Source organism: Python bivittatus, unplaced genomic scaffold, assembly GCF_059951505.1.
Source record: "Python bivittatus isolate LINGU-HERP-01145 unplaced genomic scaffold, Pbiv_v1 ctg000680_np1212, whole genome shotgun sequence".
In the NCBI taxonomy this organism is placed as follows: domain Eukaryota; kingdom Metazoa; phylum Chordata; class Lepidosauria; order Squamata; family Pythonidae; genus Python; species Python bivittatus.
The window spans coordinates 3,672,660-3,699,052 of record NW_028277095.1 but is presented as its reverse complement, the minus strand read 5'-3'; the positions used below and the strand labels follow the sequence as shown (position 1 = coordinate 3,699,052).

At 36.9% G+C, this 26,393-nt stretch overlaps 1 protein-coding gene across 6 annotated transcripts in view; it reads right to left on the bottom strand.

Moving 5' to 3' along the window:
- Nucleotides 1-26,393, bottom strand: part of PPP3CC (protein phosphatase 3 catalytic subunit gamma) — a 68,891-nt gene that overhangs the window by 23,857 nt on the left and 18,641 nt on the right. For all 6 annotated transcript variants that reach the window (XM_088151870.1, XM_088151868.1, XM_088151866.1 and 3 more), the window contains exons 2-6: nucleotides 13,481-13,678; nucleotides 13,081-13,205; nucleotides 3,963-4,074; nucleotides 1,482-1,627; nucleotides 839-978 (exon numbers count right to left, since the gene is read on the bottom strand). In XM_088151870.1, the coding sequence (XP_088007996.1) occupies nucleotides 839-978; nucleotides 1,482-1,627; nucleotides 3,963-4,074; nucleotides 13,081-13,205; nucleotides 13,481-13,678 (721 nt within the window). The remainder of the gene's footprint in view (nucleotides 1-838; nucleotides 979-1,481; nucleotides 1,628-3,962; nucleotides 4,075-13,080; nucleotides 13,206-13,480; nucleotides 13,679-26,393) is intronic.

The window sequence follows — 26,393 nt, the reverse complement described above, 5'->3', positions numbered from 1 at the left end:
GAGAATGTCAGTGCTTGGCAAGGGTGGTTTACAAAGCAATGCAGAAGTGGGTAGAACTCTCACTAGAAACCTTGGACCCTAAAATTCTGACAGGTACAGAACCCCATATCTATGAATCACAGAGGCCACAATAAAAAAGCAACTTCCACATTTGTTTTCCATCTTTTTTCCAAGAAACTTGGAGATTTCCCAACAATCCGGCAAAACCACAAGGCTGAGAAAATGAGACTTGGTGCAGGATCAGCCTATGACAATATGGCTGAATTGAGTAGAAATTTCAACCCACTTCTTCCTTGGATCAAATCCAACATTCAAACTGTCATTTTCTTTGTACAGGTTCAAGAGATTTTGGGGAGCAGAGATAATATGAGCAATCAATACAAATTTCTGAGAAAGCATTCACAAATAAGTCACATTTATAGAATATGGAGATTTCTCACAGTTCTGAAGCCTGCCATGTAAGAAATCTGAGAGATGTATAAAGTTCATTTCCCTGAATTCAAGATACGTTCCTGCACTAATTTTTTTTCCACACTTCTCAGACTGTAAAATTCTTGGGAGCCCTAATAAACTTGTTTCATCCTTTCAAAAATCCTCCAGCTATTTCTTAAATCTTGTAAATATCTCAGAAAACAGTAAGCAGCATTCAAGATTTTGCAGTTCTAAGAAAAAAAATCATTGGTAACTCAGCAGTGAGTCTTTATTGTTATTTTAGAGTGAAACACCTTAAGGCTTCTATAAACAGAATGTTGCTGAGTTCTGAAAACAGAGGACTCAGCACTGTGGCCTTATACCATTCCCTTTTCATTTTAGAAATATTGTTTGAACACTGTCTCACCTGTAGAAATAGGAGCAACCTCGAACAGTGTTGTGAGTAAAGTGTTCCAGTGTCTTCTCATTGCCATAATCCTCTGATGGATCAGACCACAGTAGGTCACACATTGGACCAAAGGCTGGAGGCTCCTTAAACCTGTCTAACTGAAAGACAAACACAGAAGAAGGCAATTATGAATGTAAATCTCTAACACAATAGGAACAAATTATTAAGACATGCAAAATAGCCCATGTGCAGAAAAAGTATCTACAAGATAGGCATAGTCCATTATGAGATCTTTCAGAAACAAATATCTAATATGTTACAAATACTGACTTCCATGGGAGGAATATCTAATCCACAGGCTTAAGCAATGGAAAGTAGCTTTAAATAAAATCAAGAAAAAAATTGTTCTGCTTAATAGTTTCTCTGTAAGGATTAAAAATAAATTTCTTTTCAAAATTCTCACTTCAGTTTTGAGGGACAACAGGTGGGTGCTGTTGTAGTTGTGTTACTTTGTCTACAAGTTTTAGGAAGCTTCAAAAGATAAGACAACACTTCTAGAATGGTAGTTTTACAAAACACCTGCGAGTAAAATCCAGAAACAGGTTGCAAGATACCAATTTGATGGAGTGGAGGGTAGAAAGAGAAAAGGAAGGCCACTTACTTTCCTAATGTCATCTAGACATGTGATTTCAGGAGACAGCCCTCCATGTACACACAGAAATTGCTGATTCAAGAGGGCAGCAAGAGGAAGACAGTCAAATGTATCCATGCATGCATCATATACCCGCTCTGAGTACTTGATTCGACCTACAGCAAGCAGAAGTGAGAAAAAAATTCAGCTATTATAAAGGATGCAGGTTTGCAAAGTTTTGGCAGAGACAACAGCTGACCTACAGACCTAAAGGCTTCCTCACGGCTAAATCTGAAAACAGAAATGTGACTACCCACTCCTTCCTTTCTCTTAGGCACTGACTTTCACACTTATGACACTCAGGGATTTTTAACATCAGTTTGTCTAACAAGAAATCCTAGAACTCTCTCACAGGCCCCTTGTGCATTTCAGAAGATTCTTAGTCATATTTTAGCTCAAAGCATGTTGAGCTACACCACTTCATCCTGGCTGAAGTAGAAGTACGGACTAGAACAAATTTCAAACTTCCTTGCAGTGGCACTTTGTCGAAAACTGAAGCAGTAGGAAACACTTTCACTCCTTACTGCTTTTCTTACTGAGGAATGACTGATAACCCTCTATGAAAGAGTTTGAATGCCACTGCTCTCAGCTCTTTCATGGAAAAGTTTTTAAAAGGCAAGCCTGTGGAAGCAGTTTTATAAATCTTCCTTCAGTTGCGTATTCTCACACCGTTCTCACAGCCTGTTTGGTGCAGTGGTTAAGGTGCTGGACTAGAAACCAGGAGACTATAAGTTCTAGGCCTCCCTTAGGCGTGAAAGCTGGCTGGGTGACTGGACCAGTCACTCTCTCAGCCCAATCCACCTCACAGGACTGTTGTTGTGGGGAAAATAGGAGGAGGCAGGAGTATTAGGTATAGATAATCTCTGGGTTAAGAACAACCGAGTTACAGACAACCCATAGTTAAGAATGGAGCTTACTGTAGCAAAATTCAAGCTAATACACAATCTGAGTTAAATAGACAATGGTTCGAGTTCATTACACAATATTATATACAATATTAAAGAATAATACTGTTCTGCTTACATACAAATTTGACTTAAGGACAGACCTTGGGAATGGGACTTGTTCTTTAACTGGGGACTACCTGTATGTTTGCCAACCTGAGTTATATATTAAAAAGGCAGGATAAAAATCTACTAACAATAATCTTACCTTTTCAGTACCATCAAAGTATGAGTATTTTCTAAATTCAAAATGAAATGTTGCCAAGACCACAAGCAACATATTGAAGTTTCACTGAAAGGAACATGGGTGCTTTTGCAAGTTGCAAGAACCAGGAAAGCAAAATGGATTTGCTACAAAGAACCTGGTTAATTTGCAGGTCATGTAATAAGTTTGCTCTCACACAAGAAAAATAATGAAGAGTATATATCCAGGTACCTGTAATCTTTCATTTTCCATGTCACTACCTTAAAAATTGCATTGCTGTTTTAAAAATTAAAAGAAATGAGGACGTGAATGATTTACCATCTTTATCTCCAGAATATGAATGGACTTTGTGCACATATGGCTACTGCATTTTATTCATTTATTTTTTGTGGAATATGCTTGAATCAGGGAAAGTAAAAAACAAACATGCAACCAATCAGGTCTTATAAGCCAGGACAAGACTGATAGGAACTGATGATTAGCTTACCAGCAACCTCCTTCAGTTTCCTTCTTATAGGGTTTATGGGAGGCTGGAATCAAACAGAGCAGGGAAATTCAAACAGTCTCAGGGGAGCTTGCATTCCAAGGCAAGGCTAGGCTGAGTTCCAATTCCACAGTTTACAGCCAAGCAGCGGAACAAGAAGGTGCAACATTCATGAATTTCCACAGCACATGGAGGTTTTAGACAAAGCAGGGGAAGACAGTTGTACTGGAGGAAGGCGGAGACATAAAGAGGCACTTAGGGGCTTGAAGCTAACATGCTAAGCCAGGGAAGCAGTATTTAAATATGCAAGGAGAAAAAAGAACTGCAGCCACAGGGTCGGGGGGGGGGGGAACCAAACAAATTTTATCTGCAGGATTCTGAAACTGATCAAAAAGAGAATTCAACTGGGTTTCCCTTCCTAACTTTTTATTCAGATTATAATATTTTTTTTCTTCATTTTCAACTCATGGATGGATGGACAGACAAATAGACAGATTCAGTCAAGAATCTGCATTAAAGGGGAAGTCCTCAATTTCCCTCCAATTCTGATACCAGCTGCACACTCTGGAACTGAAAGCTCTTGGCAATAATTACAGGGTTTAGGGTCCCTAAAGCAATGGGAGTGGGAGGGATAGCTTGCATGGAGTCAGACTGTCAGGAAAACAGTAACTCAGGAGCAGCTCTCTTAGCCTCTGTTAAAACGCCCCCTTCTATGCATGGAGGAGGAGGAGGATGGGAGGCAAGGGCATTTAGGCAGCCTCATCAACATTCACAACCTTCTCTTGCCACACACAGCCCATCCATCATCTTTTACTTACACTCCTGTTTGAAGGTGAAATATTCTGTGAGATGCCTGCACTCATGGTTCCCTCGGAGCAGGAAAAGTGTTTTGGGGTAGTTTATCTTTAAACTCCATAAATACAGCACACACTGCAAGAGAGAGATTGAAGACAGCAGGTGAGAAAAATGTTTTTCAGGGAACTGTGTTTCAAAACTTTTGAAGATTTGTAGAAATCAACTCAGAAAGCTAGTTCAAAAAAAAAAAAAATCAAACGGAGCAGACCTTAGAGTAGGAATACTGGAAAGTGTTTCATAGCACATCAGATTAATCGCCACTGAGTCCAGCAGTGTTTACTCTGACTAGCACTGACTCACTGGGATCCTGGGCAGAAAGTGATATTTTCCATCACTTGCTACTTAACTTAGAAATCAAGGACTGAACCTGGAATCTTTTGCGTAAGCAATATGATCCTGCTTAAGTGAGCCGAACTGAGTGCCCAGTGCAACGGTGTGATACAACATTGTATACAAGGAAGTCATTGCTCTGGTCTAAAGTGCCATTAAGTAGGTAAAGCAATGAAGCACAGGTGTGACAAATAGCACAGTGTACTTGTGTCAAAGTGCCCTCTACCCTCTGGCCAGAAATGACTGTTATTCTGTGCCACATTTTTTTTCTTCATGCTTGTCATCCATTGTACTTTTTAAAAAGCCCACACAAGGGGACCCTTGAGCAGTTACAATAAATCATGTAAGTTCATTTTCTGGAAACTGTATTCAGCAGCATTAGTTTGAAAATCTTAGACTTTTTTGTCACGTGGAATTGGTACAGGAAGGCAAAAAGCATCAGTATGGGCCAAAATACATTATACAGACAAAATGCCAAAATCAGAGATAGGGAAGATAGTCACGTAGGACAGAGAACCCTTCTGAGAAAATGAAAACTTTCAATAGGAGCTAACTGTCTTATTCAAATGTTTCTCCAAATCCATAAAAATTGGCATTTTTCCATAAGCTGTGCTAGGCAGATTTTTCATGCAGGTTCCTGTATGATACTATGAATTACTAATAACTGTTGCCTATAAGCCTTGAACATCATTATCATCACTGGGTATTTCTTGGTTTCATTTCCAGTAAATGATGCCCAAAATACTTCTGTCTTTAGTGTTTTTTCTCAGCACAAATAACCAAATGCTCATACCACAAAGCAAAATCAAATGTAAAGAAAAAGCCAGAAAATACCAAAATATTGCATTGGAATATAAATTTCATTACAAAACGTAACAATTTTTAAATTCTTCTAATTTCAAAATAAAAATTCCAATAACATTGTCAACTTAACAAAGACATTTCAGTAACTTGCAGAAAAAAGATCAAGCATTTCTGTTTTGAAAAGATTTCTAAAGAACCTGAAAGAAGAGTAGGATAAACATAGAATAAATAACAGACTTTGCTCACTTTGTTTGGATATTGGAATGAACAGCTACAGAGATTTAATAACATTCAGCTCTTGATTATTTACAAAGAGATCCTTTATCTAATTCAATACTACAATTCTCAACTACACATTACCAGATTTACTCTATTTCTCATTTTTTCCCCATTTAGTAGATGTAAGATAGAAAGGAACTTTATGAAGGAAGACACACACAAACAGTATATCACTGTGGTAACTACCTGTATTCAAGAACTGCTCTGTCAACTCGGGAATAGAGTTTAGTGGTTGGTTGGGATGATCTTCAGAATATCTTTAATGTACAACACACATACACTGAAAAATCTGGGATTCATTTCAATATAGCCCTGGGGACTCATGAAAAATAGTACTAGCAATATCACTGGCTTGATATATGGTTGATATGTATTAAGGACAGGCTTTCCCAATGGTGGCTGAATTCACTTGATACTGTTTTAAATCCTTTTTGTCCTCATTTCATGTTGTTATATCTTTATTGTTAATTGTGATAATTCCTATGAATGAATGAATGAATGAATGACTACAACCAATGAAAGAGCTTGAACCATCAGCAATACTGTTTATTCGGTCAATGACCAGCAACATTTGAAAAAATACAACACCAAAGCAAGATCAAATAGATGAGACAAAATACTAGCATAATAAAGATAAAATAACAAATAAATATGTAACATACGCTACTATAATGGTGTGTTAATTACCTGTGCAAGTGCAGACCTAAAATATTACAATCTATGAAGTAAAATATATATCACCTAAAACAAGACAGCTAGCATATATTAAACCTAAAGTGATAAATAAAACAGAAGTGGTTATTTCTGTGACCATTTATGCCTTATTTTCATTGCAGCAACACAGAATTTGGTTACTGCATAAGTGATAAAGGATTTTGAATCTTCTAAAAGATGGTTCACATAGAAATTGTCTGGCTTTCTTGGAAATTTACGTATTAGGAATATAAGCAGGTCTAATATCCCTGTAGAATTTACAATGTAATAATATATGCAAAATGGTTGATTTCCTTGTCACCACACGGGCAGGTATGCTCAGTTACCTGCAGCGGTGTGGATGGTAAGATGTTATGCCTGGCTTTGACAAATGCTATCCTCAGCTTGGGGAAAGTTAGATTTTGTATGTATCTTGCTGGTTCCCAAGTACTCTTATTAATCCAATTTCTGTCATGTTAGGCCACCCTGTTAACTTCAGCCTGAAACTCCATATCTCTTACTCTTTGGGAGAGCAGTTGTTTGGCTTGGTCATATCTTAGAAATTAGGAATGGTACAAAAAGTCCATATAATGCCAACTTGTGCTCTATGGCCTGTTTCCAGGGAGAAGGAAAACTGTCTATTAAAATTATTTGTTTAAAAAATAAATAGATCAAATGGTTAGTCTGAGTGTGTTCGTCGTTGCTGGGGGGTGGGGTGGGGTTTACTGGTTTTTGTATTATGGGTTTTAATTTTGTAAGCCACCCAGAGTCACCGTGAGCTGGGTGGCTGTACAAATTAATTTAATAAATAAAATAAAATAAAATAAAATAAAATAAAATAAAATAAAATAGAGGGGTAGAGCTTGAACCTTAAACCTATGTTAGAGCAAAAAATATATGCACTGAACTGTATTGACCAATTAGACATCAATAACTTTATATATTCAGAGCAATCTACACTCCTGATAGCACTGACTGTGGTATCAAACAGAATATTATCTGTCAAAAACAAAGGGAAGAGCGTGACACTAGGGTTATCATGGCACAATTTGAATTCATTAACGTGATTACACAAATGTGGTATCTATTTCATTACTTCATTTGTATCCAATCTTTCCAAGGAGTTCAAGATAGTATACATAGGATTATCTAGCTTTATCATCACAACTAACATGAGCTAAGCTAGTATGATCAACATATATTGGCTGGTACACATATGCTAAGCCATGAATTTGTTAGCCATGGTAATCTTTAAAACATGGTTTACAAATCATGAGCAACCCTTAGCTCCACATCTGCACCCTGTTAGTGTCCAAGTCCACCTGGGTGCTTAATACCAGATTACAGGAATGTAAATGTTGGTCTCCCTGGTCCAAGTCACAAAGTCAGATAATGATTCCCTGTGCCATCATCAATGCAGGCCACTGCCCTCGGCTCTAACGATGTTAATATCGGCCTTGCCTCCCAAAAGCTTTTGGTCCTGCTTCCCAGCAGCCTTGCATCAAGATACAATTATAAAAATTACCTCCTCTTCCATTTTGTCAAAAGGTCATTAACAGAAACTGCTCTGGCAGATAGATCCTCCTTAATATCCCCAACCCAAATGCAGAAACTAGTGCTACAGTTCCAAGATCCTTGTTTTTTCCTCACTCTTGAAAAGTGAAAGTGGCAGCACTAAAAGTCAAACACAAAAGAAATTCCTGAAAACTGAACAGCGAGATTCTTCCATATCTACGATTGCACGGAATATTTTTCTTAATTTTCTGGATAACAGCCTGTTGTTGTGAGCCTTGACAAAACCCATAAATACTTGAGCTATGTTCCCTTATCTGTGCCAATCCACTTTCTCTCTTCCAAATCCACTGTCTGACTTCCCTTGTTGCCTCCCAAATGGACAAGCGTTTAAGACAGAAAAAAGTATTTTAATGGGAAGAACAGGGATATCTCTGTTCATGAACCTTAGCAAAGCTTCTCAATTTCATTTGATAAGTGACATTTGCAGCAGCCCCCGCATGTACTAATCAAAGCCCACCCTGCTTTGTGAAGGATGAATACCTGGCTTTGTAGAAAAGAAACAAATGTTATCACAGCTCCCTTGCCACTGTCGATTCTGAGAAAGGAACCAAGAATAACATGAAAGGGGCTCCATGCTGACACATACAAAGGATGGTAATTCCAAGCAACTCCCAAGATTGCAAATGCCAGGTTGTGCAGCATGACCCTGTAATATTTTGGATGTGTTTCCTAGTACCACATTGCATATAATTTTCTGAGCAGCACTTCAAACAATCATCTCAGCAGAATTTATTTCACCTTCCTCCACATCTCTTCAGACCAGCACAATTTTCTCCACCTTTCCCAACAGTTTCTTTTACAATCCATCCACGCTCACTTAAGTAGTGCAGAGGCAGAAGATATGCAGATCTCCAACAGGGCACCTTTGTGAAACCTACATTTTTCTTGAAACTTAAGAATTCCAGCTTTTATCTCCGCATCCCCCACACAAAAGTTCTAGATATCACAATTAGAGCTACCTCTGAAGTTCTGCCTAGAGGACAATCTGAAGCAAATTTCAGTATTCATTTTCAGGCAAAACAATAGAGGAATTCTAAAGAAAGGCAAAATAAATTTTACTCATGCAGAGGCTGACATGGGATTTTGCTAAATTAAAATTAAAAATTAATTTGGTGCTTCCTCAAGTAAATCATTTAAGTGATTTGAGCAAAGCAAAAGAGCTTTGTAAAAACTGCTGAAAGTTCTCAGGAGACTTTTCAATACATGCTTATCACAGGACATGTTTGAAAATAAGCCAAATGGCAGATTCAATCCATCTTCTTTGAAGATGGATCTGGTTCCCCCCCTCGCCCCGCTAGTTGGATTGCTTGAATCCTTTGCTGGATTCTGAAGGGAAAGCCTCTTCCTCAGTCAAGTAAATAAATAAAAAAAGAAAGATCTCCATCCTAAGATCATGGATTACATTCAAACCATCATGGAATATGATGCTTGGGACTATGTATGTTTCAACAGGAACCTGTCAAAATATTAAAATCAATGCAATGAAGCAAGATATACATTTTGAAAAATTAAATAAATAAGGCAATTGCTCTAAGTCCTTTCAGTTCTGTCTCCACTGCCTTTTTAATAAACAGATCATCCTGACTCCTTCACTATGTTTTAACTGACTTTTTATCTGTCAGAGCTTTTAATGAGAAAATGTGTGAATATTAGCATATTATATACATTTAAAAAAAATGCTTTGGAAACCTGCTGACATGGACAGCTTCTGCCTTTTAGGATTAATGGCACAGACTATAATTTCACAGAGCAGTGATGAAGGCCGTGGAAAAGATATTCAGATGAGATGTGTCTAAACCTGTAAAGATTAGAATCATGCAGACTGTAGTTTTCCCTGAGATGCTTTATGGGTGTGAGAGTTGGACTTTGAAGAAGGAAGTTAGAAAGACTATTGATGCTTTTGAACTCTCAAAAATATGTCGTGGATAGCCAAGAAAACCACCAAATGGTTCAGAGAACAGATTAATCCTGATTGTCATACTTTGCAAAAACCCAGCTTCCTCGATAAGTCCATAATGCTGGAAAAGTTGGAAGGAAAGAGAAGAAAAGGACCACAAGCTCAGATGGACTCAATTATAACAGCAGTGGGGAAGAAAGTCCAGGCTGGCAGACAGATTATCTTGGAGAATGCCTATCTTTGTGGTTGCTAAGAGTCAGCACTGACTTGATGGCACATTATCAATTGGGAACCTAAACATCTCAAATAAATATTTAAATAGCAATTTAAATTTAATAACAAATTTATGTCACATCTGGATCAGCCTGCCCTCTCTTTGGTAAACTTTACCCATATCTGTTTATGTAATGTAACTATTTATCCTGAACTGGTAAGTTTCCTTAATGTTTAGGTCAAATCATTGTGATTTTATGGACATGATAATGCAGTCTTCTTGGCAATATCTGGAAGGGGGTTGCCACTACTTTCCTCAGGATGTTTTTCTACTTTCTTGTCTTGGTTACCCTTTCCTGATTTTCCCTTTTGGCCTTTTCAGTACTGACAAAATCTGGCTCTGCTAAGCTTAGACAAGGTCAGCTTGACTTTGCTGAAACACCCCCCCCGCAATCCCTCTGAACTATGTTTCAAGATATAGGGCATATATTATTGTGGTACAGTGGTTAAGATGTTGAATTAAAAGTGAGGCGAGACAAATTCAAGTCCATTCCCAATCCCAGAAGTTTACTTTGAGCTGTTCGGGATCTTCTGCCTTTTTTACATTAAAAAACAACCTACCACCCATAGCAATAAAAAGGCCAGAGTGTATCAGGCCCATCTTTCAGTAGCATCATCAGTTCATAAGATACATCCATTATGTTATATGAGGCTGGAAACATTTTAATAATTGTGGCCCATGCCTGAAAAAAGTTGCTGACTTCTGATACTGCACATTAAAATCAAATACTGTACTTACAGCCTGTAACCCAACATTTACTAAATGTATAGTCCTTTTTTTCCTTTAGCATGCTGAAGCTCAGCTACCAAAAATTGCATGTTAATGTTATGCGTATAGGAAAAAATTCCAAGAATAACGGTGCCTTCCATTAGGACCAACTTTTAGCTTACAAAGACGTTGAAAGCTTCAACAAAATCCAACACACAACTGAAACACAAGCATTGGTCTCTTCCCCTTATTCTGCTTCTCTCTATTGTTGATTGATTATAGTAGGGAAAGCATAGCTTTGGTCAGCCAACTATCACCCAGCATTAGCCTTTCAACCAGACTATCAGAATATTCCTATCTCAACTTATTGTTACAGTATAAGAACCCAGATCTTTAAGAACGTGCACTTTAATTTCTTTGCCTCCTTAAATTTCTTTGTGTCATCTTTTTTGGAACGGTAAACCAAAGGGCAGTGACTATCTCATTACTGATCTTAGATCATGAGAAACTTTATGACTAAAAATCAGGTTAAACATTCCTTATTGTTCTTGTGCTCTCAGACTGGGTCCTACTTCATCCTGTTTGATATCCTTATGCTTTCATAACTAAGAGTGAAAGGTTTCTGACATCCATTCCTCTACCTTTCTGAAACACAGGTTGTGAGATCTGAAATCTGTAATACTGTACTCCCATCTGAAAACCTTTAAACATCAGTGCAGAATCTAATATACTTTGTGAAGAAGAGCAACTTCATCTCCTAATCAATTCAGTATCACTCTAACATTACATACATCTTTAGAGAGTATGCAATGTTATTATTGGGGGAAAAAATCTTACCCATTCCTCTTACTAGCCAACATGAAGACAACAAACTCAACCAACACCTATACAGAAAGCCAACAACTAAAGTAGTTAAATGTCAAAACTATTTCTATAAATTCACTAATCCCCAGGAAGTCTTCTATTAGAGAAATGTGTTGCATAAAATCACAAGGTCTAGCAAGTGACATCTCAAATACAGAGGAACACACTTAATACTTTTTACAATCACCACTGTCAAGACATATATAGAGTAACAGGCTGATTTGAAAGCAAATGTATAAACATGTTTTCCACTCTAGAGTCAAGCTCTGGAAAACAAGAACACACAGTTCTACAAGTATGTAGCCAAAAGAAGCTACAAATGATGATTTGCTAATGCTTATAGACATCAACAACAACTATGAACACTAGAATCAACAGCTCTCTTTCTTATACAGTAAAAAGGAAAAGGGTGAACATGTATAAATATATATATTATATTTATAAGCCATCAGGCACTCTAAAACATGGGGTATAAAAAATGCTGATAGCTGGGCTAGCTTTCAACCAGGTAATTGATACTAAGAAACTCTAGTATTAAAGTGAATTGGCTCAAATGAAATTGCTGAGATCCTTGAGATCTTTGCTGAATGAAAGCCTTCAACATACCACCATTCTTCTGTTTCATCATTTCAGATGCAAGTCAGAGCCAATGTTATATAACCAATCTTCCCCTCCTGTAGTAGCAACTCATGGCAATAGCAGAAGATGGAACTTTCTCCATCCAAACAAGTAACAGAATAACTGAGTTGATAAACTAAATTTTCTTCCTTCCCCACTCCCGTCCAACTTCCCCTTCTATGAGAACTACATTAGGCAACTTGAGAATCATGATTCCTGGACCAGAAAGGGCAGAAAAAATATTTGTACAATTTCTAAATTCAAGGATAATCAATCACAAGCCAAATAATTGGTTTACCTGCTGTACTGTGAAGAAGCAGCATGCTAGAGCATCTCAGCTCATTTGCTTCTCCTTTCACATGAGATGGTAAAATAATCCAGAAATGGAAACCTTTGTGTTGATGTCTGGGGAATCAATTGTTTGCAAGCATCAAGTTTTCCATTTTTAGTTTGTTTCAGGGAAATAAATTGTTTGCAGTAAACCAGGATAAACGAGTAATTTTGGAGAGGCATTAGCTCTATACATCATATACATACAAGATGTATTAAGTTTGAATACTGTATATAATTGAATACTAGAAGTAGTCACAAAGGTATTCAAATATTTACAGTTCAACTTTTTTCTCACTGGATTCTATGCTAGGTTTTTTTCCAACCTTTAGATCAAAATGTGACTTATGCATATTAATCTAAGTATATGTAGAAAATGCTGTTGGGGTCAGATTATCCACCACTGGTATTTGCAAAAATCAATTGCCTATTTGTAGCTGCAAAATGGGGGATGGGTGGGTGAGAGTGAGGAAATGCTTTCATTTGGAATGAGACGATACAACTGAGTCCATGATGTCTTGCACTGCAATCAAAGGATTTTGTCACTATTTTTCTTACTGGCTTACATTTGAATGGTTTAACTAAAAGGGAAGTCTTGTTGCATGTCAAGATTGAGCAGTCCCAAAAGGAGAGTACAAGAAGAAAAAAAATTCAATGCTTAATTCAGACTTTAAAGTGCTAACCCCCAAAGGCTCAGTTGAATTGTCACCTCTATACTGAAGTAGCCTCTGTCCACGTAGTCTCCCAGGAAGAGGTAGCGTGTATTATTGGGTGATCCACCAACTTCAAACAATTTCATCAGGTCAAAGAACTGCCCATGAATGTCACCACACACTAGGGGAGGAATAATAGCAAAAACAAAATTACAAAATTACAAACTAAGAAGAGAAAGGTCATAGAACCAACAGGGAGCATGGCTTGGATTTGCTTTGCTCTAAATTCTTGAATTCCACACAGGTCCTGCACTTTGTTTCCATGGTATAGAAACACTTCCTCCCTTCCAAAAATTACTGAGCTTTCTAATACTGAACACACTCCATCAGAATGATGCACCTCAGAAAACCTCAATTTTAGCAGTCAGCTAAATGACTCAGGAAGTGACTTCTAACCTGTGATTGGAGCTTCGACTTCAATCATGGTCTTCTCGTGTCTCAGGATGGCAGCTCCATCATTGATTATCTTCAGTGCTGCATCCTCTTCCAGGCGTCCTTCTTTCACCAAATGGTTTTTTAAGATCTCCAACCGGGGCTTCCCATCCTCAAAAACTTCTTTCAGGGTTAGCCGCTGAGTAGGGGGGAAAGGAACAGCTGGAGAAAGAACGAAAAGAACATTAAAGAAAAATAGTAATATCTCTAAAACAATAATTCTTCTAATAAATTGGGACAAGTGGAAATTAAGATGAAGTTAGTAATTAATGTCCCCCATATCATGCAGAAACAGATACTAGCTTTTAGTGAGTTTATGGTCTTTAGTGGGGAATTTATCACTATTTCCTTAAGTGTAAACAATACAACAAGCATTATCAGAGATCTTGAAATGAGAACTGTGAAAACCACAATAGTTCTTTGCTCTTCCACATTGAACAGGTTAGTGTTTCTTGCAGTAAGAAAATAAAAGAAATAAAAGAATAACCATAATTCAGGTCTCAAAAATATAGAAGGACACACAAAAAATAGTATAATACAATCGTTTGGTACCAATAGAAGCGAATATGTGTAGCTCAGGGTTGAACTGTGGAGTCCTTGGGGTTCTCTGAGGTTGGTTGTTTTCTTGCAAATGTTTTGTTATCCAGCTAGGTAACATCTTCAGTGCTAGCAGAACTAGCACAAGAAAACAACCAAGCTCAGAGATCCCCAAGGACTCCACAATCATTTGGCAATGATGTTATCTGGATGTAGAAGCAAGTGAAGAGAAGGTTCCAGAGAAATGCCTATTTTACAAACAACTTATTCTAGTTCTAACAAAAGTATTTTTTCATCCAGCATTTATGAAACATGGGAAGTAGGAAAAAGGCTGTTCACTTAAGGAACACAGTGAAACTTGTACGATTCTAGAAGGAGCAATATTTCTACTATCATGAAACTGTTAGCATGAGAAAAAATAACACCAAACTTCAGCATTTCTGGAATTTCTTATTAGACAGAAAAACTTTCTTTAATATTTAAAGTGTTACCAATGTATTTGCATGATTTCCTCTTTTTTTAATCGATTTATATATGCTTTGCAAATATACAAAAATTAAAGTTTACCAATGTATATAAAAAAAACAGAAAATTGGCAGAGAAATGCTTTCTTACCCAGTGTAAAATGTGCTTTTTATTCTCTAAGTTAAACTGATCACTAATACATTGACCTCCACTTGGTTTCGAACCGGGGAGGACAGTGGGTTGGTCCTTTTTAAAATTCAGCAGTTTACTGAAATGTAATATTACATCTAATATTAATAAACAGAAGACAATTGGACAATCAAATATGAATAAGCATGAATTTCACTGGAAAATGGAGGGAGAAAGGTTCTGAGGATAAAGCATGTCTTTTAAGTAAAGAAGCAAAAAGGAAGAAAGAGAAATATCTGTCCCTGATACCGACTGATATCTACCTTCCTGCTGCCCAGGTATACTTTGGGCTCCCAGCTAATGTATGTTTCAAAAAAATCACATTTCTCCCTAAACCTAATACAGAAAGCCATAAAAGACATTACTTATGAGACTGACAAATGGCATACATTCATATCCACGTAATATAAAGCTTCATTTTTATCCTCCCACACTGTAATGAAAATGAAATGTCTACATTTTAAAAAATATTAATATGTTTAGAAAAAAATTGAGTATTCCATTGGAGAAATTAAACTAAAAAAACTTTAACATTAATTTTATTTGTATTTTGTTTAATTTTTATTTTTACAATATGGGTCACAGCATTTTACTTTGCAGAGTTTAACTTTTCCTTTGCTCAGTAGTCAAACATTTTATGACTCTTCCAGAATTCCTACAACATCTTTAACACTGCATTTTCATTATCAATACTACCCTTTTGGAAATGGCCATCATTCTGTTACCCACTCTCCAATTCTTCATGTGCCTTATTATGATCCTAATTTGTATACATTTTATCCCATACCCTTATTCTCCAATGTAAATAAATTAAAATGTTTTAAATAAAATTGGAATATTAATATTTGGAAATTTTACAAATAAGACAAAGTAAGTGGAGATCTCTCTCTCAGAAAATGCACTTTCTTGCAGTGAATGAAACTCTAATCCATGCTCCTTCTCCACATAATCTTCAACTAGTTAATTGAGTTTTAGCTTAAATAATTGTTTGCTATTCTATGACTATTATGGCCTGTGCTTTCCCTAAAAACCAAGGTTCCAGTTGACAATTGGATTGGTCTGTATTTTGAAAATACAGATAATTCAGTTCTTGCACATTGTTTTGTGATCGCTGAGTTAGTCTAACGAATATATTCTCTTATTATGGAATTTAAAGTGTTATGTGAAGGTCTACCATTGGTTCCTTTGCTAGGGTATTTTGATAACCAAAACAGCTTAGGGCAGGTAGCAGCTAATCAAAAAATAGGTGAGGAAAGAACTAAACCTTTTATATCACATTTACTTTTTTTTATCTACAAGAAAAAATATAGGAAACAAAATACAAACAGGAATAGCTTGGAGGGACTAACTGAGCTGAAAAAAGATCAGAGGAAAAAGAGTTATCAGTTATATTGTGTGTGCAGAGTTATATCTCTGTATGCATGTATCCTAACCCAAACTGGTACAAAGTGTAAAAAGAAAAAAAAAGTGGAAAAATCAAGAAACTGCACATAACATACAGTTAACATACAGGTACTGAATCCAAAGATTTAATACCAGAACCCAAAATATTTATTGAATTAAAAAGGAATGGAGAAAGATTCAGAACAAACAAAAGGAAATACCTTTACACAGTGAATTGCTAAATCAGAGAACTGTTTCCTTGTGATGTGGCAATACCCAAACAGGATGGCTTTAAACAGGATATGACGAGTGAACAATAAAGTTATCAATAACTACTAATCGTGATGACCATATAGTGCTTCCAGAATGAGAATACTCCAGGTAACAATGGCTAGGGAACAAATAGCTGAAAGGGATTTTGCTCTTGTATCCTCTTCATGTGCTTCTCAAAAGATCTGGCTGGTCAACAGTGGCAAAGAGTCGACAGGTTGTTGGTCTGAGCTGCAGACTTTTTCTGTGCAGTTTCATGTTCTTAGGAAGACTTTTTGCAGCGTAGGCTGCAGTTATAGCGAACCTTGTGTAGATGCAAACTCCTAAGTTTCCCTAATTGTTCAACAATCACTAAATCTGCAGAGGCACTTTTCATCCTGTATATCATGTAAAAGATATGGATTTATCAAATACTTTTGTTTGCACTATATACTTCAGAGAACACTGTTCTTTTTTTCTAGAGCTTTGGCAGCAACAAGCTCTTTTTCAAAAACCATTCCTAGATGTTCAAGAGAAGCAACTACAGCTGCCTGCATGAACAGATGGCTGATATCAGAAAAAATATATATTTAAAAAAAAAATAATGCAAATCGTTACATAGAACAGCTAGTACAAATCAAAAAGGAACTACATCCTGAGACTGATTCCTCTGACTGACATTCCAGCTTATATTTTGCCATTTTCCAGAATTTTAAAAAGCCTGAAATTACAGTAACTGAAAGATGGTGACCTAAAATCTTCTACCTTGCTTTGTAACTGTTATTCTCTAAAACAGAGAGAAACCATTATCAATAGGCCAGATTTATATTCTGAAGCAGCACCTTACACATTGTTCAACAGGTTGGCTTCTTGAAGATACTTCCAAAAAATTGCTAATTCAGAGTATTCCTTTTTCTCCTGAGGCAATTTCATTCCATTTCAATAATTTAAGAGGAAGTGACATATGGCAGATTTGAACAGCAATGTAAGTTAAATAATGACCTCTCTATCTGGTGAGAATGCTACAGAAGCCATAATTTATTTGGAGTGCCTGAGGAATACCAGCAAGTCAGTAGTCATGTTGTTGATGAAATGAGAAAAAAATCTGGCCTTCCTAGAAGCAAGATTTAGGTTGCTAAGTAGGAAGAAGAAATTCTGGATTTCTATGATAGCTTTCTCAAAAATTTTACTTGTGGATGGTCAGCTACATAAATGGAGCTGTGGGGTTTGAAAGTTTAAGTGAGGCAATTGTATCTGGAGAAGAGGTTTTATTGTACTAAACTAGATCTGTACAAAAAGGTCACTTGAATGGAATCGGAGTACCAGAATTTAAGATCAAAAAGAGGTCAGAGGAGCATTTAAATTAACCTCAGAAAGACTGATCAGGAACCAGACTATATCTATTCAGAAACAGGTCCTCAACTACTTGTCTTTAAATTTCAATAACATGCTAGATCAAGCACCCCAAAGCAGAGTGGGTAGGTGGGTCCTGAGCAAATATTAAATTTGATTTCATTTCCATCTTGACCTAACATTAATAATAATAATTTCTGATTTCTCTCCAGTTATTTTATTAATAATTTCCCCCTTTCACCACAATTTGATAACAATTTTTTGAAGTCTCTGGGTAGTAGAAAAGGGCAATCATAACATTCAGGGGGACAAAACAATTCCTCTACAAGAAAAGTTGGGAGCCTTTTAGTTGCTAAATTGGAGAGAAAGAGAAAGTTTTACAGCAATTTGTTATGACAGTGTACCTCTTGGGATGGTCTAAAAGGAAGATTAGACATATCCAAAGAGAACAAGATTATCAATGCCTAATAATCATGATCACTATATACCCTACTCCCAGGCAGCATACCCCTCTGAGTATCAGTGGCTGAGGACCACCGGTGATTAAGCATCATATTTTGTTCATGTGCTTCCCAACGGGTGTTTGAATTATACTTGTCACTGTGAGAAACAGATGTCACCTAAACAGTTATCACATAATAGAGGGCTTTTCATTTGCAAGCAGTTTTCTTTAGTATTAGCTAGTTTATACAGATAGAAATAATTCTGGTTTTGCTACCAAAACCTCAATCTAATGGCTGATCATATAATGTGTAAACTGATTCCACTGAGAAAATTATATTTTAGGGCACTAAAGGTGATCTAGAAAATTCTAATCTGTATGGAACAACAACATATGCTATAACAAGAAGATTTTATAGGGAAAACCTCTTAAGGGCAGGCATTACATACAAATATAACTTGGATCAAGGTCAAAACAGCCAACACTGGGGCAATTATAAGCATTTTAAAATCCACCAATCTTCAAACATCTAAGCATATATATACAAATTATGACATATGGTGAAGAACTTACCAACATGGAAGACGAGTGACAAAAGAACCTATCACAGATAGTCACTCATTTAACTAGAGAAAGTATTCTTTTTTCTAATCTAGGGTAGTTTTAGGATCATCCACAACTCATATTGCACTGCAAATAAAAATCTTCAAGACTCCTTCCTTGCCTTCCTCCTGGTGAAATTTCCTATAAGAACGCTTTTGATCCTGGCTCACAATCAAAAGACTGACAAAAAGTCACAGCAAACTTTAAAGACTGAATCTGGAAACAGTTATTTACAATGAACTAGTATTCTGAAGAGCTGCCAGTGGTTGACTAAGATTTTTGGCTTGTTTGTCCATAAAACAAGCTAACACTTCAAAGTTAGGTCTCTTTGGATGAATAAGAAAGTGTTTCTGTGCCCTGGTTCTCTTTCTGCCACTAATAAAATCCCTGGTTTTTAGTAAGTGTACCCCTCAACTTACCATACCTGGGCTTAGTAGACATACAAAATCTGTTCACCATTTTACTGACGCATAAAACCTGTTTGTCACTTAACAGATATTAAGATCTAATGGACGTTCTTCTCCTATCAATGTTAAATCAAAGCTTTTTAGTTTATAACAGCTACTCCATGCTAGTAATTTTACAACCAGGTTGCTGTAACTAAAGCTGTATACAGAATCCTCAAACTGAACTGATAATTTTATCTTTAAAGTACATTTTGTTATGAAGGTTTCTTTTTTCATTACAATACCCTGATCTATCTTCAATTGTTTATATACTAAACACTGTATATAAAAGAGGTCTATGTGTAGAGGGAAAGCAAAGTAACATGCATACTCAGAAATAAGCTCCACTGAATTTGATAGAAATGATTCCCAGTAAATGAGGACAGGATTGCAGCCTAAATTTATAGAGTTGCAGATATAGAAAAAGACCCAGTAATAATGTGCCTGTGAACAGCCGGTTCATCGAATAATAACTGTCATAATATTTAGTGAGAGCTAAAAGCTAAAGCAGAACTTGAAACCATGCTAAGTTCTTTACTAGTGCCAGACTGAACAAAAGAATAAGTTGAACCCAGTCTGACCCTTAACATTTAAGCTGATCAGATTCAAACTTGTGTTTAATTTGCTGCTGTATTTATAGCTAGAGTCCCGTACCCTAAGAATAATCTTTACCTTCTGAAGCAACTGCTAGGACATTATGCCTAAGAAGGCTGCATATACTTAAAAAATGATTTGGAAGAAGTACTTCAGACCTCACTAAAAAAAAGGTGCAGCTTCTTTAAGGAGAGAATTCAAAACAGCCAGACCTTTCCTTAACACATGGAGAAAAAAGAGGAGCTGCTTTAATGAATAGCAGATGGGTGCTGTGCTTACATAAAATCCAAGGCTCTTCTTCCAAATCATTTTTGCAGCATGCACAACCCTAGTGCCTAATAAGGAGCTCTACTACCTTTCAGGGAAGTCAAGAGGGCAGGTTTTACCTAATTTATATACTGTGCTGAATTCTCACCTAAAAATCTGAACCTCTTAAGAAGTTCTTATTTTCCCTAGAACACTATGTTATTTTGCAGTCCTCCCCAAATTCAAAAAATCAAAAACCAAACAGGAAAGTTGTCCATCACGTACCATCCTTCAATTCATATTTTACAGCATCAAGTAAGTGCAGAGTGTACCTTTCCAAAAAGTAAGTTTAGGATCCAGTGATAGATCCAATATATCCTAGCCTGTAATGCTAATACTTATCTTGATATATGAAGAAAAGTCCATGTACTATTCAAGGAGGGAAGGAGGGAAGGGGAAGGGGAGGCAGGCAGGCAGGCACTGGTTGGCAAAAGAAAAAGAAGAAAATTAGAACCAGAATCTAAGGAGTGAAAAGAAGGCTGCTCTTATCAGGATAAAACAGGCTAAATGGCATAAGAAGAATCTCTAAAATAGGACACTTTTCCTGTATCTCCCATATTCCATAATGTTGATACTCTGTTCTTCATCAATCCTGAGGGGCTAGTTTTACTGTTCGTTGTTTTTAAGGTATGTTCTACTATGTTTTGCTCTAAGGTCCATGATATTTTTATTATTTTTAAAGATGTGGAATCACCCTGAGAGTCTTAGAATTGGGTAATAATAATAAGATGCAAGAGTATCTTAATCTGGTACAGAAGTGTACGAGGGGAGAATAAGAAAATAAGGAAAATGAATGTATTCTCAAAACATCTGTTGTACCAAGGATGTGTATTATAGGCTTGCACTCAGTGTCCAAAAACTCTTCAAATTAAATGTTGCATAGAGGTCAAACAGAGCAATTTCTTATCCCCATATGGGCTTTCAGCATGCATATTCCTCCATTCTTCACCATTTAAATTCAAATTGTTTTCCACTATGTTCTATAACAAAACTGAATGACTATAATCAAACAGCTTCCTTTTAAGACTCTTTAGAACCAAAGTTATTCTTTCCTAAATCTAGAAAATAGGACTGATGTCTTGATCTAGGACAACATAAACAGAGTGCCACCCTATCTTCCATCAAGAAGAGATTGGGTGACATAGAAGATCCCATCCCGCACTATAAAACTGCCTCCTGAGTTAGCTGGTCAGTTTGAGTAACATGTTACTTGGAGCAGACAGAGACTTTATCATCTGCTTTATGCTTTATCATCTGCCAGGCTAGCTAGTTAGCCTATTCCTGCTTGTACAGCTGCCTGTGAAACTATCCCCAGTATTTGAAGGGAAAGAGGCTTTTCTGCCAGGTACAACCTCTGTACGGTATACTTTCTTCCTTCATACAGTCTATGAAATTGCACATTCCCCCTTCTAACCACAACTTCTTTGTCTCTTTGCCTTATTTCCTGTATCTTTCTGGCTTCTATTTTGAACTTTGGGACAAAGTCTTCCTAAAAAATCTGTGTGGGTCCCTGCCCATGCTGAATTGTGTTGCCACAAAAGCCTTGGCTGTGATCTTAAAATGCCACCAGCCCCAAAGAAACAGCCAAAAGAAACCTGAAACGCAGCTTAAAAACAATTCTCGAGACAGCACAAGTCCCAATACCTTTTTGCAGTTAAAAATACACCAATTACTCTAAAACAATGACTCTGTGCCAACCAGGGTCAGATCAGCCATTTTCCTTTCATCAGGTTGATCAGACTGGACATTTGCCCCAGCTGACTTTTCTAACTATGGTGCAGAGAGGCAGGGCTAGAGATACAATGTCCAATGTCTACAGCTAACAGCTGCAAGTACATTATAAATGGGAGCTAACCAAAGGAGACAAGAGGGGATTCCTAGATGTCAGCAGGCAGGGAAACGTACCACCTGTTTTCATAAGGTTAGCAAGCTGACAGCTACCCAATAATAGAATGTGCATGCAAAAACAGCAGAGCCTTTTGTTTGCCTTAAATGAGTTTCCCCACCTGCTAGCAAATGTAATTCTGGCCCTTATAGCAGCTGGGTTGTGGAGTGGGAAGGAGAGCACATTAAAAAAAAAAAACTTTGAGTGAAGTTAAGTTTGCACATAGTGTACTTGTCATAAAACCTAAGGCAGTTTAGAAGCTTATGCTGACCTGTTCTGTACAAAGGACCTAAACAAAGCAGTGACCGCTGGCACACATTTCAGAGACTGTGCCAATTGTTAGACAACCAACCAGTAAGCTTGAAGCCAATGTAATGTAGGGCAAGCGACGAACTTTATTTCCATTATTGGGGGGGTGGGGGAGGGAATACACAACACCAGTAAGTTTTTCTTTGAATGCTGATCACGTGTGATTCTTTAGAGGCTGATTATGAGATAGCCAGGACCCAAGAATTATTGAAAGAGTTGCTGTATTAAACGGATGAGATCAAGCTCTGCATCCCTTGAGCACCTTAGGCAAGACTGGTAATCCAGTAATTGGCTGTTCAAAAATTATTTTGCAGGTATTCCTATTTCCATTCTAAAATATGCCCTGAGATTATCCAGCATGTTCCCTTTGCATACTGAAGGATTCCCTTCCTTGCCATAACACGTAAGCCACTTGCAGACTGAACTCATGAAATGTTTCTGTATTACCATAAGAAAGAGAGGGAGGGAGAAAACTGTGTTCAGAACTCCAGATAAATCACCTATCTCATACAGTTCCTCCTCTATGTGAAAAGGACTGCCAGCTGGGAAAGTCAGTGGGCATGCTTCAAGCATACATTAATATAATTAGATGCTAAAGTAATAGGATTATTAGTGCTGCATGCTGTCTTCTTCAACATGTCCAACAGATGATCAACCATACTAATGTAAAAATGTATGCTACTCACCAGAGAGAGAGAGAGAGAGAGAGAGAGAGAAATAAATAAATAAATCTATTCAGTTTTAAACAGTGGCTAAAACCTGCAAAAAATGTTCTCTTTTGAGCTATGTCACTTTTATTCCAAACAATGGATAAATTACAGGTGATGTGTGAATATTGAGGCTGGCTCAGCACCACCAATCAATACAAGGTATTCTGGAGAGGGGCTGCAACCAATAGGTGATCCTGTAAGTGCCAACTGGGAAGAAGCAAATTGTCTTCACACCTATTAGCCTAATTATATTTTTCAAAAGAGGAGCTTGGGGCTGCTGCAGTACCTGTCCAGGTTTGCTTTGTTTTCTTATTTTAGCAGAACAAGATCACAAGAACTCCAATCACATCAGACCAAAACCATCTAAGTTCAAGGGTTACATGATTCATACTACTGACTTCTCCAGTATGAAATCAGTATAAAGCTGTGAATAATCAGAAGAGTTTGTTGTTAAATTAATGTTTAGTGACAAGCAGTTTTATAAATTAACCACTGCAGGAGAAGAGCCACTGATTCTACTTTGGAAAAAAATCAGGAGCCTGGTAGCACCTTTTCTGACTAATAATTTTTACTCAAAAGCTGACTTTTGTGAGTACAGCTCACTTCATCAGATGCATAAAGTAGCTACACTGATGTAGGATTTAAATTGAAACGGATGGACAGGAAAAGGAGGGGCAGAAAGGTGCACCTCATAAAAGCTTATGCCTTTTAGTTAGTCAGAAAAGGTGCTACTAGACTCCTGATAAATTAATCAGTATTTCTATAGGGTATTTAGGTATAAATGTGATAGTTTAAGATGGTATATTTCTAGTTAACTTTATTTTTAGATAGTTTCAAAGCTGAGAGAAAATTCTACTACTGAAATAAGATAACATGTTTTGGCCACTTAGAATTTATGTTCATCAAATGAATTCTCCCCAATATCATGCTGAGTTGGAAAAATACTTTTATTTATGTATTGTATTTTCATAATATTTAACTTTTTATTTGACTACTGTTTCCCAAAATTGCTCACATCAGATAAAATGAGACAAGTCCTGTCTTAGATTTAAAAACCAAGAAAATCAAGATACATGACCTGGTCTTCAAGACCAGAACTAAGTTTTGAACTAAAAGGGAACACTTTCTATCTAATGAAGGACAGGGTGATTTTCCCTTGCCAAAGTTCTTACAGAGACAACAAATGGCTGATGGATAAAGCTGGAAATATATTGTTCTTCAGCCTTCTGGTCCCAGGGCAATTGTTAACCAGAGGCAAATATGAAAGGAACCTTGTTCCTTACAGCTGCTCCTTATTTGGCCAATATGTAGGGCCAGATTGGTCTCTTCCTTTTCCTGATTTTCTTCTTGGAAGACAGACAGTAAACCTTCCAGTGGACCTTCATCCACTGATGGCTAAAACGTGTGTTACCCTTATGCAATCCAGTCCCAGGGCAGCTCAAGAATTTCCACTGCTCTGCGAGCACTTTAAAGCTCAGCACAACTAGAGGGAGAAGTATCTACCTTACTCATGCTGTGGTTATCAATTCAAAAGATATGATCATAACTGATGAACACAATCATGAGTCTATGGTATTACTATAATCATCAACAAAGGTGTGGAATCCAAACAGCTATTTTAGGAATCCACAGAGTTATTTCCTTTTGATATTGCTAGCACAAACTTCAGTTGATATCAATTGTATCATCTCTATGACAGACAGAAACAGAGATATATTATTTGATCAATAACAGTGCATTAATATAATGCTTCCTATATATTTTCTTGTCACAGTCCTTAAGGCAAATCAGATAGGGAGCTGAAGCTGAAAGACTGTGGCTTGCCTGTGGCAAACTAATCACATCACAGCAGAAGATCAGGATTATTGACTTCCCAATACACCCCTCAGCTTTAACCACTATATTATAACAATTATTTGCACAGGATTATAAAAAACCCAGCTTATCAAGAAGAAACATAGTCTCAACAAAATAATATGCCATACTAATTATAATTAAAGTTTGCAAGCATATAGAAAATGAATGAGATTCAATGTTTAATTGTAGAGATAAGGGACCTTGCAGATCTATCTAGCTCAACTCCCTGCTCAACATTGCATCTCCAATGCAGGATACTTCTATAGCAGTGGTTTTCAAACATTTTGACCCCAGGACCCCTCTACATTCTTTAAATGATTGAGGACACTAAAAAGCTTTGGTTTATGTGGGTTATATCTATTGATAGTTACTGTATTAGAAATTAAAACAGAGAATTTTAAAAATATTTACTTATTTGACTTCAGAGACCCCCTGAAAGGGTCTCGGGGAGCTCCAGGGGTCCCCAGACCACATTTTGAGAACCGCTGTTCTATAGTATCCCTGATAGACAAGGTTCCATTCAAATACTTGCAGTGAAAGAAAGCACTCACTAACATGGCAGTCTGTTCCACTGCTTAATCACTTACAGTTAAATAGGGATCTTTCAGCTTTTGGGGACCATAAGCACCCTTAGAAGTTTAAAGAGTATTCTGGGTGACCTCACAAATCAGCTACTATGATTAATAGGGACAACTGCAAAATCCTGCACTCCTACTTCTCCCTGTGTGCAGGTACATATATCTATATATTTCTTTTTCTTTTTCCTAACTTGCTAGCTGTTCTGTTTTCCTAGGCTAGGTTCCCCTTCTTCCCAATTGATTTTCTGTTTTATCCCCCTCTCTAATTTTCCCATATACTAGTTATCACTAAATCCTCTTTTTATCCCTCTCCACCAGCTTTCCAAACTTCTCTCCATCCCAGTTCTCCAAAATTTCCCTTATCTGCCCCATTTCTGGTAACTCTAGACATGCTTCAGTAGGCCATTGCGGCAAACATAACGGATCACAGCACTCCAAACGAAGCCTAATGCAACCCCTAAAATAACTGAAATTTAAAATAATCTGTTAATAGACTCTTTAGAGTACTTTGTTTTATAGCAGCAGCATGGCACTATTAGTTTATAACAACTTTTCACATCTATTACTCTTAAGACAGTTCCTGCTGTTATTTCTGTCTCTATTTTTTGTAACTAAACACAAGGCTTAACATTTATATTCATTTAATTTCATCTTATTATATCAATGTTTCAGCCTCTCACAGAATCAAAATTCTGAAGGATTATCTTCTAAGGGGACTGCTGCAAATTTAATAAACAATCTGCCTACAGCCTTTATTTATTTACAAAAATCGATATCCTAATCTCTGTTTATGCAACACTCAATGCAACTTGTATTTGCAAGAAAGGTGAATAGCCCAGAGTCCAGGAAATGATCCTTATAGCACCCCACTTGAGTTCTTGCCTCCAGATTGATGGAGAATCATTAATAAGTATATGCTGACTATGGTTGTTTAACCAATTGCTAAACTCCCAATCACTGACAACATCCAA